At 45.8% G+C, this 15,115-nt stretch overlaps 1 protein-coding gene across 1 annotated transcript; it reads right to left on the bottom strand.

The window, feature by feature from the left end:
- Window positions 1–510: 510 nt before the first annotated feature.
- Window positions 511–9,482, bottom strand: LOC116787118 (killer cell lectin-like receptor subfamily B member 1F). Its single transcript, XM_032688433.1, has 7 exons — window positions 9,301–9,482; window positions 7,596–7,664; window positions 6,257–6,352; window positions 5,129–5,194; window positions 3,893–4,032; window positions 3,534–3,643; window positions 511–2,987 (listed from the first exon to the last, which is right to left on the bottom strand). The coding sequence occupies exons 1-7, from the start codon at window positions 9,380–9,382 to the stop codon at window positions 2,783–2,785; spliced, it is 768 nt and encodes a 255-aa protein (XP_032544324.1). The 5' UTR covers window positions 9,383–9,482; the 3' UTR covers window positions 511–2,782.
- Window positions 9,483–15,115: the final 5,633 nt, after the last annotated feature.

Genomic DNA, 15,115 nt, shown 5'->3' with positions numbered 1-15,115 from the left:
CCTAAGAACTTTAAGAACATGACAAAGATTTTGGTCCTGTGTTATTTTTTAGTCCAACATTAGGTTTGTTGATATATAACTTTCTGTTTGTATTTTATTTACAAAAAAAATAAGATGTGTTGAAACCCACTGTAGAGAAAATAATTTCTTATCAAGCCTCATCTTTCTCTTAAAAACTACAAGTAATGCCTTTTGTAAATGCAATTTTCTCTCTCAGGCTATTCCTGAACAGTTGAAATAATTTTTTTAAATATGTATCTAGCTTTTTGACCTTCAGATTTTGTCCCAGTCGTCATAATTGTCCCTTTCAATAATATTTTACAATTCGCACTCCTTCCTGCAGAACATATTCCTGTGTTTAAAAGAGGCCTGTGGGACTCACATTTCCTTGAAAGCTGGCACTTTGCCATACTTGTTTGTTGCTTCCTTTTCTGTTTGAAAATGTGAAATGCTGTTTTCCTCAGTAGTTTCTTCCACAATCTAAAGCTTTTGCCCTGACTTAATGTCCTTTGGAATTCATTTCTTTACAGCCTCCCTCCCCAAAACACAACAGCAGTTCCCTCCAGAGCAAAACACCTTGGCTGGTTTTAAACATTTTCATAGTCTCCACCTCTAGCAGATAAATCCAGTGTGTGGTTGACACAAGAAGTGAGATTTACCTTTCAGTGTTTTCATTTCTAACTAGCACTGAACTGCCTTAATCTCCAGTTGGATTTTCCTTCAGTGACCCCATTGAGATATTTTTGCCGTAAGGTTACTTTTTCCAGCAAAACATGTTGATTTGCCAAACTGGAAACTGAGAGCAAAAACATGTTTCCAAAAAACCAAAAATGTTGGATTTTTATGTCGTACTCTGGGCTTGTCTAGTCCAAGCTGTAAACATTTGTGTAAAAAATAAAATAACAAAATCAGAGAAGATTAATTTGTGAAAAAGAAAAACACAGAGGAAGTGGAAATAAATCACTTTCAATCAAACTTCTGCCCTTGTCAGGGATTTCCTTGTAAGCAGTGTTTGGTCCCGAGTCTTGTGACTTTCTATGGCTTTCTCAGCTTGATGGATTTCATGAAGTTCCACAGTGGCCCCAGGGCAGCTTCCCCCCTTCTGTGACAACTGAAGCAGAGCTGCTTGCATCTGCTGCTTGCTGAAGTCTCCAAGACCTGTGGCTCCTAGGGAAGAGGTGTTTCCTTGCCCCTTGCCTTCAGGAGAGCCCTACGTGATCAAAGGGGGCATATTCCAGAAGTTGGAATAGGAAAATGAAAGGCCAGCCATCTGAAGCACAACACAGAGAGCTCTCCCAGTCTCTCCAGTTTGCACTCCACCTGAGTGCAAACCAAGAGCCCCTCCATCTCAGCTTCCTTCTGAAATAAGAGTGCAGCTCCTGGTTTCTGACACCAACATTATTCTGTTACGACTTCATGTTCTTACTTTTTTCTTTGGGGATCAAAAGTCAGGCAAAGAACTACAAATATATTTCCAAAGCCTCTTGTTGAATGGGGGTAGTGAAGAGGATTACTTGTCTGAGAAACATAAAAATGTGTTTTCCAGACAGAAAGAGGCAGTTTCTCCTGTATAGTTCCATTTTCGCTACCTTTGGCCACAACATGATGAGTGTAAATTCTCTGATTAAACAAAAGGTATTTTCCCCCAAAGAGAACCCTGGCCATCACCATCACTTCATCAAGGAGCTTTCTCCATCCTGCAGGTTAAGGAGAGAGCCAGGAATGTCACCATTTTAAGTAGGAATGATTCTGCTTCAAAGGACATGGTAAAAAAAAATGGCCCAAAAAGCCCAGGGTCCCAAGAGCCATTGAAGCACATTAGAAGAGCTTTGATAACATTCCCTGTTTGCTGATCACATCTCTGTTTTCCTGGTACCACTTGTTTCTGGCATTGGCACTAACTTGTCAAAGAAGGAAAAAACTTCAGGCACAATTTTGTGCTTCAATCATTCTCCAGGAAAAAGAGGGCAGTGCACTGTGTTGTCAGTCCCTGTAGGTCACTCTCATTCTTCTCACCAGCTTCTTCCCTGGTAGGTCTGGGTTTGATTGTCCTGTTTTCTGTCCAGATGAGCTTCAATTGTGACTCTGTTTTTCAGGCATTGCTGGTCTGTGCTGCTCTGCATCCTGTGCCCTTCCCCAACATGTCCTGAACCTGATACACCTTCCCTGACCTTCACAGGACCAGGGGGGATTTCATTCACAGAGCTGTGGTGGTGGAGGATCATTCCTCTTATGGTGATTCCCATTTCAGCTCCACAGGGTCTGGTACCCTGTCTGGGTTTTTGACAGCCGGTTTTGTCCAGAGGAAGATTTATACACACACACATGTGACTTTGTCCTGTCAGTCATATCTGTGGGACAGGGCAGGAGCCAAACTAGGTATCTGTGTTCACCTGCACTTGTGGCTGCAGTGCAGAGCAGGGCATGGCAGCAGGTCTGGGAAGTGTCTTCTTGTGGACAGGCAGGACTGGGAACACATGAACAGAGATGGATATGTTTGTGAGAGACAGGATCTGTTGGGGATCACAGCTGTCCCCCAGGCTGGACTCATCTCCCCTGACTGGGGCTGCCTGAAAGTCAGAGCTCTGGGAGGAGCAAGTCCCAGACTCCCACTGTGGGCAAATGCAGGTTCCTCTGGAGGGGGATCTACCCAGTCTCAGACTCCCATCTTGGAAAAGGGTGGGCTGAGGTTGACAAGAGGTCTGAAGGGAGCCTGGAGGAGCACCTTTGACTACGTATTTGGGCAGCTAAAAATGAAGGACGAAAATCCCATCCACATTTCCTACAGGAAGCTAGGGATAACATTCCTGCCTGGAACTCTTCTTTTTAGCTCTCTGTCTAGCTTTCGTTGCAGCTTTTCTGAAAGAGTTGCAGCTTTTTCACACATATTTTGTGTTGATTTGACTCCCTTGCAAGGTGCAGTGTGTACTTCCCTAAATCCAATGACTGTGCAGAGATAGTCACCATGAGGTCCACTTATATTAAACCTGAAGAGGGAGAGAAAGCCAGGTTTAGTTGCATTCCTGACACAGCTGATGTGATGCAGTGAAAGGCACAGTGGCCCTGGCCTTTCTGCCACGTTGTCAGTGGGAGCAGAAACTGCCTTCTTGGGAGTCTCCCTCCCACTCCTTACTTTTCTTCTCCAGCTCTCAACAAAAGTATTTGGGCAAAGCTTTCCCATCCAGAGACCCTCCCCTGCTTTGGTCTCCTTCATCCTCCATCTGACATCACACTCTCTCTTGTCCCTGCCTCCTCTATCCTTCCTTTCCCCACACAACTCCATCAGTCAGATCTTTCCTTCCCCACCAGAACTCCAGCTGTGTCCTCTCTTGCCATCCTGATAGGACCTGCCTGTGTTCCCATAGGACTTAAAGGCTCCCTCCTCCTTGTCACAGGAAGCAGAAACATCTGTATCTCAAGGAATCAGGCCCAATCTCAGTCCCTGATCTCACTTGTGCTCTTGACTGTCTGCTCTGGCTTTGGAGTTTTCCCTGTTTCCAGACATTGCCAGGGACTTGCTGCAATGAGCTTACAGGGCTGGGTCATGTTCCACGTTGTTAATCCACTTCCACTTCTGCTCCCTCTCAGAGTATATGAGACCAAGTAAGTAGTAATTGTGTCTTGATTGTTCAGTGAGGTAGTGCTTTAAAGGAAGCAAACCATAACAATACATTAAAATTACATTTTCTTCATCAGAGGTACAGAAAGCTGTGTTGGCCATTGCTAAATGGCCAACACAGAGGGCACAGTGAACATCCAGCTACGCCAAGTGGCTGGCAGCAGATTAGAGACCCCAAACACATCCAACAGGAGCAGACACCAGTGGAATTCCTCAGGCCTTTGCCCTGTAGCCCAAATAACCCTGGAACAGCCCCATGGATTTAGATCTCACCAGTTCTTCCTCGTTGTCAATGATCACCAGGTCTGAACCCATGGCAGTACATTGTTTACGGGAGGCATTCAAGTCCTTTTGTGTATTTGGAGAAAAGAAGTAACATTTTCTCCCATGTTTTTCCCATTGTTTGGGGCAGGCTGCAGGAGGGAAGAACGGATATGGGAAAATCCATGTTCACACTCACAAAACGATCCCATGACAAAAGAGAGGTAAGAGAGGAAATCAGAACCAGAGAAATACCTGTGTGGTCCTGCTTAGAATTGTACCAGACCCCCAGGGATCTCCAACAGTCTCTCGAGCTGATCCCAGCCCAAGAGTCACCAGGCATGAGGCAGAGAGGGAGCAGCACAAAAACAATATCCAGCCTTGCCACTCTTTGTGCAGCAGATAGAGAGAAATGGTCAGGGCAAAAAAAGCATCTTTCAGTCGTGGTGCTGCTAAGAGATTGAACATTTCTCTCCATTGCCAGGCAGGGACCACAGGGAACAGAGAATGGGACCTGGAAAGGGGGATGAGATTTAGGGAGACAGGGCCTGCATGAGACACTTTTGTTGGGGATCCAGCAGCTCCTAAACAGCAAAAGGCAACTGCACTGAGTTAAGATGCCAAGAACGGAAGGGGATTGGAAAAGCAGTCCAAGCACATTATCCATCCTGCTCACTGCAGTGCTGGAATACCAGAGGAATTGTTATTTCTGTGCCTTCCCCTGCCACAGACTCCTCTGCACTGGCAGGAGAGAGTCATCAGTTCTTCCCACCTCTGAGACAGAAGTGCAGAGCTGACCCAACCCTGCTCCTAAAGGAGATGCAAATGGGAAGCATCTCTGGCCTCCAGAGCTCATCCTGGGGAGTGTCTGGGATAAGGTTTTGATTCCTGAGATGGCTGAGGTTTTATGTGTTTGTTTCCCTGTAGGAGATGCACCCCAGGGATACAGGGTGAGGCATTCTGGGGTTTGAGATCTCCAGAAGTACACTGACACACATAGGCAGTGTGTATTCTGCTGTGATTGGGTCTAGGCGAATCACATGTCCTCCGAAGGTATATATTGGGGGCTTTTCCTTCAAATAAAGGATTTGGCTGTTTGCAATCCTCGCTGCTGGGTCTTGTCTTATTATATTAATAAACCATATTTCCCTTCTGAACAAAATCTAGACACAACCCCTCTCCTGCTGCCCTTCAGAGGCAATCCAACAGGCTTCTGGAAACTCTTTGGAATGACAGAGCATTACCCACCTAGTGCCTCTTCAGGGACTTGGGGCAATGTTGTTGAGTCCTGTGGGCTGCTTGCAGTTGGATGATCTGGAAAATAACAATACAATTTCTGCTTGGAATGAAGGATTATTTTTCTATACACTGTCAAAGCTGTCCTGGACTTCTTTGACATCCCCATCACCCAACATAGAATGCCCCGTCTACCTTTTTGCTCATCCATTAAAAAATACCCCTCAAAACAGTCCTTCCTATTGCAGGGCAGATTTCCAAATAGCCAGACTCTGAAACTGAACCAGAATTGCCTCACACCTTTTCAGAGCAGTGGTGACTGTAATGCACAGCACACACAGAACCACAGCAAGAGGAAACAGGAACCACTTCTGGGAGCTCAGGGCTCCAGCCACTGTGCCCTTGGCTCAGCCCATTTCCCACCCAGCCTGGAGTTGTGGGCACTGTCTGCTCCTACACTGAACAGCCCTGGGCACATATTGGGGCAGAGCCCTCCTGTGCCCCAGCTGGATGCTGCTCCAACAGTGCTGCTCCCCCAGACCAGAACAAGAAAGAAGAGTTCCTGTGAGGTTTTAAAAACCTTCATCAGTTGTGATTGATTGTGGAAGCCTCTCAAGCTTGCTCAGCTATCAAAGGATGGGAAAAATACAGTCAAGCCCAACTGAAATTTAAAAATGATTCCTTGAAGTTGTAAATACACTTCCTTAAGTTATGACTTAGCTGCCTCTATAAAATGACCTTTTATTCATATTTAAAGATTTTGCTGTCAGTCATCTTGTTGACATGATACAATATCGTCTTGAAATATTCTCACCAATCGCAATCCTAATACCGAAAGGTATTATTTTATCTTGATTTATTTCTCCAAAACATCTGTGTAATAAATTCTTTAGTATCTGAACATTGTCACTTTTTCAACTGGGTGTTGGGTTTTGTGTGTTGTTTTGATACTTAAAACTTTCAAGCGACTGTACTCTCTTGCGGATTTCCTCTTTGACACACAGTTTGTTAAAAACTGCTGTCTTTTGCCTTCAAACTGTCCTTCTGTTGATACTGGCATTGGAGGTCATGACCTAGATGTCATTGGGTGAGTGAGAGGCACAAATTAATTGCTGTTATTACATTTATTTCAGAACTTACACTGGTGTACCAGACACCCAGCCAGGACCAGTAGGAGGATTATCACAACCAATAAAGCAACCAGTGCAGCAACATGTTTTCTGGAACAGTTTCTACCTACAGATAGAAAAAATAAAGGTTAAAGGTTAAGAGCTGGAAAAAAGCCCCTTCCTCTTCACTCCCAGGTGCCTTTTTCAGGCTCACTCTGGGAATCTGAGGCCTTCCAGATTTGCCAACTGAAGCCAGGCTGAATGTCCTGGTGCTTCCCAGATGGCTCTGCACACCTGGGCTTGGGGAACTGAACAGCATCGTGATATGGAATGTGTTTGAGGAACAGGTTAAAGGGAAGAGAGTCCTTATAGCACTGGTTTGTATAAGGACAACTAGAGAGTGGGTGGGTAAGAGAGGGAACTGCACCAAGGAGAGTGTGACTGTCAAAAAAGTGCTAAAAATGTCTGCTTAGAGAGACTGAAATCCACAGAGGCAGCCTTGGGGTTATTGAAGGACAGCACCTTGGAACATGTGGCCAATACAAGGCACCTGCCAAGAATGCTCTAGGAACAGGCTAAAGGAAGGTGACACAGCTGTGAAGAGCAGATTGACTATCCAGTAAAGCAGAATATAGTGACCAATTCCAAGTGACATTAGGTGGCATATAACTGGATTGCTAGTGCTGTTTTGGAATCCCACTCCTAAAGCTCTCTTTGCACCCAGGGACTAGAAAGTAAGAGATCGGGACTAGAAAGTAAGAGATCTACTATGAACTCAAGTCAAAAAAACAATAGAGGAGATCTGTGGACATCAGCTCTGCTTTCCCAACCACACAGCCATGGAATGGTTTAGATTGGAAGTGACCTTCTCACATCACCTACTCCAACTGCCCTGCTCAAGCAGTGTTGGCCAGAGCAGGGTGTCCAGGACCAGGCACAGTCAGGTTTTGAAGATCTCCTGGGAATGATGACATTAAATCCTCTTGCATTACGAATCATAGTCTCAGTAAGTCCCTGAGGGAAATGTGAAAGTATTGCATGTGAAACTATTACAAGAAGGTATCGCACATGCCCCCACTCTCTGCTACTTCAAATTCAGTTGTTGACTTTTCAGTGCTGTTGGCGACAGGAGGCTGGACTGGGTGATTTCTTAGTTTGGCCCATAATATCCTTATTTTCCTTTGTCAGTGAAGCTGATGAGGATTTAGCTGCATTTGAGTTCTCCCTGCACTGAAGATGTAGAGCGGACAATTGCTTGTTTCTGTCTCTCACGCAGGTTTATATCACCACATTTTTGGAACATAAGGTATGACCCCCTCTGCCCTTCTCATTTAAAGCCCTAACAATTTATCACACAGCTAAAAACTCACCAGCTGATGTGTGTCCTGTTGCAGTATTTGTGTCTCCGGAATTCAGTTTCACTTCCGCGTATGTAGAACCTGAGCCTGAGCAAAAATAACAGAGTACACAGAGAGCTGAAAAACAACTTAAAGGAAACAGAAATGACTGAAATTATAAGAAACTATGAACACATGAAAACAACTTCAGTGTTTAAATATGCCTAAATAGTATTTTTCTCCATTAAAGAAGCCATTTCTCTTCTCTGTGGTGACCAGTGACATGACCTGAGGGAAAATCTGGAGCTGTGCCAGGGGAGGTTTAGGTTGGATATTAGGAAAAGGTTCTTCTCCCTGAGGGTGCTTGAGCACTGAACAGGCTCCCCAGGGCAGTGGGCACAGCACCAAGGCTGACAGAGCTCAAGGAGTATTTGGACAACACTCTCAGGTACATGGTGGGATTGTTGGGGTGTCTGTGCAGAGCCAGGAGTTGGACTCGATGATCCTTGTGGGTCCCTTCCAACTCAGAATATTCTATGGTTCTATATTCTATGATTCACATCCTGTAGGACTTGATCAAAGCAGGAACAGATCTGGCTTTTCTTCAGTGCAGACAATAACAGAGGAGACATGGGCACACACACACATTTGCAATGTAGACAAAAGTGAACAAAAATGTCTTGAGAGAGAGATAATACCTGGGAAATATTTTGCATAAATTCAGTGAACCCATAGAAGCAAAGAGTTGGTAGGGGGTTCCCTGAAAGGCACAAGCAGAGAAAGAAAAAACGCTGTTCAAATTCTATAAAAACTCTACATAGGAATATATGCATTAAATGATAAGGCAAATGGAACTTTTAATTAGGTGGCATCTCTTGTGGTTGCCTGTCCATTTAGCCATGAAATTATCTGTTGAAACAGGTGATAAAACACTGTTTCTTGGTGTGTGAGAAACTCCACCCATCTGAAAATAGATAAGCAGGATTCACACTTTCTATAAAAGATGAGCACAGAATAACAAGGAATTATTTTTGTCAAAGAGATAGGAAGATTAAAAAGAAAGGGAAGAAAAAAAATGAACAGAGACACGAAGTCTGCTTTTTAGGAACTAATGTCATGCAGATGTAGCAAAACCAATGCAAAAGGTTGTGCAATAATTTTTAGTGCATTAAAGAAAGCTAAATCATAGGTTAGAATTTTGCAAAGCCTTTGGTGCTAAATCACACCAAACCTGTCCATGAAACATTTTGTTCTTGATGTATTCAACAAGTAGTTTGCACAGATCAAGCCAGGAGGAAAAGCCCCGAGGCAACGCCTGCTGTGCTCAGGGAGCCGAAACAGCCTGTGCTTGAGACTTCTGCAAACACCAGCAACAGGAGACACTCAATCCTGATCCCTTTGCTGCAGGAATCAGAGTCTGCCTGGTTCAGGGCCACTGGGTGTTCAGCTGTGGAACAGTCTCCAAAATTGAAAAAACCTACTCTTTATATCAAACAAGATACTCTCCCTTACACTTTCACCTTAAAAATGAAAAGTACACCTTAGTACAATCCTCCCTACATTTTTTTTGTGGTAAAAACCTGTATCTGGACAACCCACTTGCACATTTTTCCCAGCACTGGCCCTCACATTTCCTTCATGCTCTTTGGGGCTTTGGTGCTCCATGGCATGCCTTCAAAATATGTGGAAAACAAACTGAAGAATGCAAAGAAAGCTCAGTGCACACCAAGTGACTTACCTTGGACATCAGTGACCTTCTGTACTGTGGGTCTGGCTGATTCAGGCAAGTTCAAGTCAGCATAAATGATATTTTCTGCCATTCTTTCTCCGTCTTGTTCTTCTTTCCTTCACTGCTGTTCTTACAATGATACTCTGGACTGGGTATGACTCCCCCCTCTAACCTTCAGGAGTAAGTTCTTTGCTTTTCCGGTCCTACACAAACTCAAAATGAAAAGAGAAGTCTAGTCTTAGCTCATCTTTTGTGGCAGAGTGTTGTCATGTAAGAAACAGAAGTAAATGTAAGCTCATGGCCTCCAAGTGGCAGCCTTTTTTGGGAAGTGGTTCAGGCATCAGCAGTGTCTTGAGTTTCCAAGTCTTCATACACAAACACAAGCGCACACACATACAGCCATTGTGATTTGAAAAGCCAACCTTTATTCCCAGAAATGGAAAGCAGAGGAAAGTGCAGGGATCCAGCAGTCAGCCCCAGAGAGCAGAGGGAAGCTCTCCGGGTGGGGCCATGGCACATCCCACAGAGCAGCCCTGTGGGGTCCAGCAGGCCCTGCTCTCCAAAGCAGACATCTGAAAGCAGGACACGCTGGCCCTGAGCCAGAAAGGAATGGACTCGACCCTGCTGAAACAGGACCCTGCCACACTCGGGGGGTCACGTGTCTGCAATTCTTCAGAATCAGACCCAAGCTAACTTGCTCTGTCATGAGGAACATGGGGTTTGTGCAGCTCAGAAACATGTTCTTCCTCTCTGCAGGTAAATTCTGAGGGCAATGGGGATTCATAAGGGTCCAGGCTGTTCCAACAGTGCGTAATATGCAAAGGCTGGCCCACAAGCTGCACCACAAAACCAAAGCTTCCAGGCTTTCTTTCCTGGGGAGAACAGCTGTTGATTGCTTTTTTCAACCCTGCATTGAATCTGCCAGCCTGACTCCCAAAATTGCATATGGATGAAAATTCTCCCCAGACGAAAGGTACCACCAGAGAAAACTCTTGCTACCCATGGAGTACCCAGGCTGGCCCACCAACTGCACCACAAAGCCAAAGCTTCCAGACTTTCTTTCCTGGTGAAAAGGGCTGCTGTTTCCTGTTTTCAGCCCTGTGCTCAAACTGCCAACCTGAGTCCCAAAATTGCATATAGAGGAAGCTTCCTCCCACACCAAAGGTTCCAGGACAGAAAGCTCTTGCTGCCCATGGAGTACCCAGGCTGGTCCACCAACTGCACCACAAAGCCAAAGATTCCAGGCTGTCTTTCCTGGGGAAAACGGTTGTTGTTTGCTTTTTTCAGCCTGCGTTGAATCTGCCAGCCCGACGCCCAAAATTGCATACGGACGAAGATTCTCCCCAGGTCAAAGGTGCCAGGACAGAAAAATCTTGCTGCCCATGGAGTACCCAGGCTGGCCAACCAACTGCACCACAAAGTCAAAGCTTCCAGGTTTCCTTTCCTGGCGATAAGGGCTGTTTGTTTTTCAGCCCTGCGGTCAAACTGCCAGCCTTAGTCCCAAAATTGCATACAAAGATTCCTCCCACACCCAAGGTGCTAGGACAGAAAGCTCTTGCTGCCCATGGAGTGTCCAGGCTGGTCCACCAACCGCACCAGAAAGCCAAAGCTTCCAGGCTTCCTTTCCTGGGGAAAAGGGCTGTTGTTTGATTTTTTCAGCCCTGCATTAAATCTTCCATTCCTTCCAGACAAAATTTCATATGAACGAAGATTCCTCCTAGACCAAAGGTGCCAGCACAGAAAGCTCTTCCTGCCCATGGAGTGCCCAGGCTGGCCCACCAACTGCACCACAAAGCAAAAGCTTGCAGGCTATCTTTCCTGGGAAAAAGTGCTGTCATTTGCTTTTTTCAGCCCTGCACTCAAACTGCCAGGCTGAGTCCCAAAATTGCTGATGGAGGAAGATTCCTCCCAGACCAAAGGTGCCAGCTCAGAGAGCTCTTGCTGCACATGGAGTGCCCAGGCTGGCCCACCAACTGCACCACAAAGCCAAAGCTTCCAGGCTTTCCTTCCTGGGGTGTTACGACCCATCCCAGGAAAAGGGGAGGGGAGGTAACCCAGGTTTTTATCAATAATTCCCTTGGGGTGGATTAGAGTGAAAAGACACTGAATAATCGGTGTCTGAAAACATATATTGGTAAGGTTTATTTTAACAATTCTGTATCAACAGGTATGCTAGCATTTTGGGTGTTGTCATATAACAATGTGATATAGAGATAACCTTTGGGGGGGGAGAAAATGCATAGGGGAGAGAAAGACAGGATAAGAGTAAGGGAGAGTAAGGAAAAAGAAAAGATGAGAGTGAGAAAGAAACGTATATAGTCACCACCCACTGGATCCAGTGATGCAGCTTGGCAATCTTGAAAGCAATGACCTCGATTCGCAGGCAGTGGGGGAGAAGGAAAACCCAAAACCCCAAAGTCACCAGTCAGTTTATATACCCTCAGCATGCTTTTACACCTCCACTGAGACGGGGAGTTGTTTTCTTCTTGCCTTTTCAGGGCTTGACACCTTCAGCACTGGAGGGAGGGATGGGCCTAATTGCCCATCAGAGGTATAATACAAAAGTCAAAAGCCTGCAAGCTCGGCTCTTTACTGGAGGGAGGGATGGGCCCAACTGTCCATCCGAGGTATAATGCAAAAGTCAAAAGCCTGCAAACTTGGCTCTTTACTGGAAGCAGGAACAGGCCCAACTGTCCATCTGAGGTATAATGCAAAAGTCAAAAGCCTGCAAGAGTCTCCTAGAATGCATAAATCATCAACCATTTCAGTCTCTGACACTGGGGACAACGACTTTTGGTTGCTTTTTTCAGCCCGAGTCCCAAAATTGAATACAGAGGAAAATTCCTGCCACAAAAAAGGAGACAGGAGAGAAAGTTCTTGCTGCACATGGTGTCCAGGCTGGCCCACCAACTTCATCAGAAAACCAAAACTTCCAGTCTTCCTTTCCTGGGGAAAAGGGCTGTTGTTTGCTTTTTTCAGCCCTGCACTCAAACTGCCAGCCCAACTCCTGAAATTGCTTACGGAGGAAGATTGTCCCCAGTCCAAAGGCACCACCAAGGAAAGCTCTTGCTGCCCATGGAGTGTGCAGGCTGGCCCACCAACTGCACCACAAAGCCAAAGCTTCTAGACTTTCTTTCCTAGCGAAAAGGGCTGTTTGCTATTTTCAGCCCCGCGGTCAAACTGCCAACCTGACTCCCAATATTGCATACAGAGGAAAATTCCTCCCACAACGAAGGAACCAGGACAGAGAACTCTTGCTGCACATGGAGTGCCCAGGTTGGCCCACCAACTGCACCATAAAGCCAAAGCTTCCAGGCTTTCTTTCTTGGGGAAAAGGGCTGTTGTTTGCTTTGTTCAACCCTGCGCTCAAACTACCATTTCTCCCATAAAAAATTCCATATGAAACAAAATTCCTCCTAGACCAAAGGTACCACCAAAGAAAGCACTTGCTGCCCATGGAGTGACCAGGTGGGCCAACCAACTGCACCACAAAACCAAAGCTTGCAGGCTTTCTTTCCTGGGGAAAAGGGCTGTCATTTGATTTCTTCAGCCCTGCGCTGAAACTGCCATTCCTCTCAGACAAAATTTTGTACGAACCAAGATTCCTCCTGGACCAAAGGTGCCAACACAGAAAGCTCTTGCTGCCCATGGAGTCCCCAGAATGACACACCAGCTGTACCACAAAGCAAAAGCTTCTGTGGTGGTTTGAAACTCCCAAGAATCTAATTTCTAAGTTCAAGCCCCTCTCCCACAGTTTGCCCCTGTGAGAGGGTTTAGTGATGGTATGGACTTGATATTGTTTTCACCTCATGTGGAGAGTTTTCAGACAAAACACAACCATTCATTAATGGGGGAAGGGGAAAATATTTACAAAGGTTTATTTACACACACACATATATATATTTACATTGAATTAAATTCCTCTTTTCCTTCAATAAAAGTCTAAGAATAAAAGAGAAAAGTTTTTCTGTCACTCCTCAGGCCACAGTTCCTTCATTTCAGTTTTTTGAGGCACTGGTTAGTGTCCTTCATTTTTCCTGAGGCAGCAGATTTAAGTATGACAGTCAGGATTTTTGTTCTTACTTTGTGGAAATTCCAACCCTGAGCCTGAGCCTTCGGGGGATTTCCTTGTAGATCTTCACTCCTCTTGGGTTAGAACATTGAAGGCAACTTTCAGTTTAGTCTTACCAAAACTCTTCTGCTCTGTCTCAGCTCGCCAGCATGATAGAAGCAGCAGCAGCAGCAGCAGTAGAGGGCAAGGCCACCTCCTCTGCATTCTGTCCTGGCTCAACTCTCAGGACGACTCCGGGTTTTTTCAGCTCCTTTCTCTCTCTCTCTCTCTAGTTGCTGCTGCATTTTGGGACTCCCTAAGGGTTTGGAAGTCCACCCCTCTTCAGGAAGTCTCTGGGTTTTGGGAAAGTAATACAGTCTTACCCCAAAACAGCCCTGCTGAGTTTTCCTCTGTTTTGTTGCCAACTCTCCCTTCTGCAGGAACATCTCTGCGTCTTTCAACCGGTTTCACGTTATCTCGCTGTTACTGTCTATCTTTTTTGGCTTTCAGTCATTGCTGTCTCTGTTCAGGACTGCTCCGCTGCCGCTTTTCAATGTCTTCTACTGCTGCTGAAGGTAAGGAAACTCTTCCAGCTCTTGATTATGGGACTCGGTCCAGCTTTGACACTATACCGGGTCTCCTGTAGCCTTGGCTGGGGCTGGGGGCCCTTGGCCCCCAGAGAGGCTCACTGGCCCCCTGCCTCCTCATGGCTCAGATAATGGCTACCCCCATTCTAAACTATCTTCACCTCCTTCTCTTCTGTTTCTGTGGGTATGTAATTTCCGTAGGGTGGACGTGGACTATTGATTGGTCCAGTATTATCAGTGGGGCAAACCACTACTACATCAGAGAAAAGGTTTTTTAAACCACAGCTTCCAGGCTTTCTTTCCTGGGCATAAGGGCTGTTGTTTCCTGTTCTGAACCGTACCTCCCAACTGCCAGCCCCACTCACAAAACTGAATATAAACAAAGATTCCTCTCACAGCAAAGATGCCAGCACAGAAAGCACTTGCTGCCTATAGAGTGCCCAGGATCACCCACCAAGTACACCACAAAGCCAAAGTTTCCAGTCTTTTTTCCTGGGGCAATGGCTATTGTTTGATTTTTCAGATCTGCCTCCCAACTGCCAGCCTGACTCCCAAAATTGCATACAAACAAAGATTTCTCCCACACCAAAGGTGCCAGCACAGAAAGTTCTTGCAACTCATGGAGTGCCCAGCCTGGCCCACCAACTGAACAACAAAGCCAAATCTTCCAGGCTTTCTTTCCTGGGGATAAGGGTTGTTATTTGCTTTTTTCAGATCTCTCTCCCAACTGCCAACCCAACTCCCAAAATCGCATACAAATAAAGATTCCTCCCACACCCAAAGTGCTAGGACAGAAAGCTCTTGCTGCTCATGGAGTCCCCAGACTGACACACAAACTGCACCACAAATAAAAAGCTTCCAGGCTTTCTTTCCTGGCGATAAGGGCTGTTGTTTCCTGTTTTCAGCCCTGCCTCACATCTGCCAGCCTGACTCCCAAAATTGCATACAAACAAAGCTTCCTCCCACACCAAAGGTGCCAGCAGAGAAAGCTCTTGCAGCCCATGGAGTGACCAGGCTGACCCACAAACTGCACCACAAAGCAAAAGCTTCCAGGCTTTCTTTCCTGGTGATAAGGGCTTTTGTTTGCTTTTTTCAGATCTATGTCCCAACTGCCAACCCGACTCCCAAAATGACATACGGACAAAGACTCCTCCCAGTCTAAAGTTGCCAGCACAGAAAGGTCTTG

Source organism: Chiroxiphia lanceolata, chromosome 5 (assembly GCF_009829145.1).
Source record: "Chiroxiphia lanceolata isolate bChiLan1 chromosome 5, bChiLan1.pri, whole genome shotgun sequence".
NCBI classification, from domain to species: Eukaryota; Metazoa; Chordata; class Aves; order Passeriformes; family Pipridae; genus Chiroxiphia; species Chiroxiphia lanceolata.
This window is presented reverse-complemented; position numbering and strand designations above follow the sequence as displayed.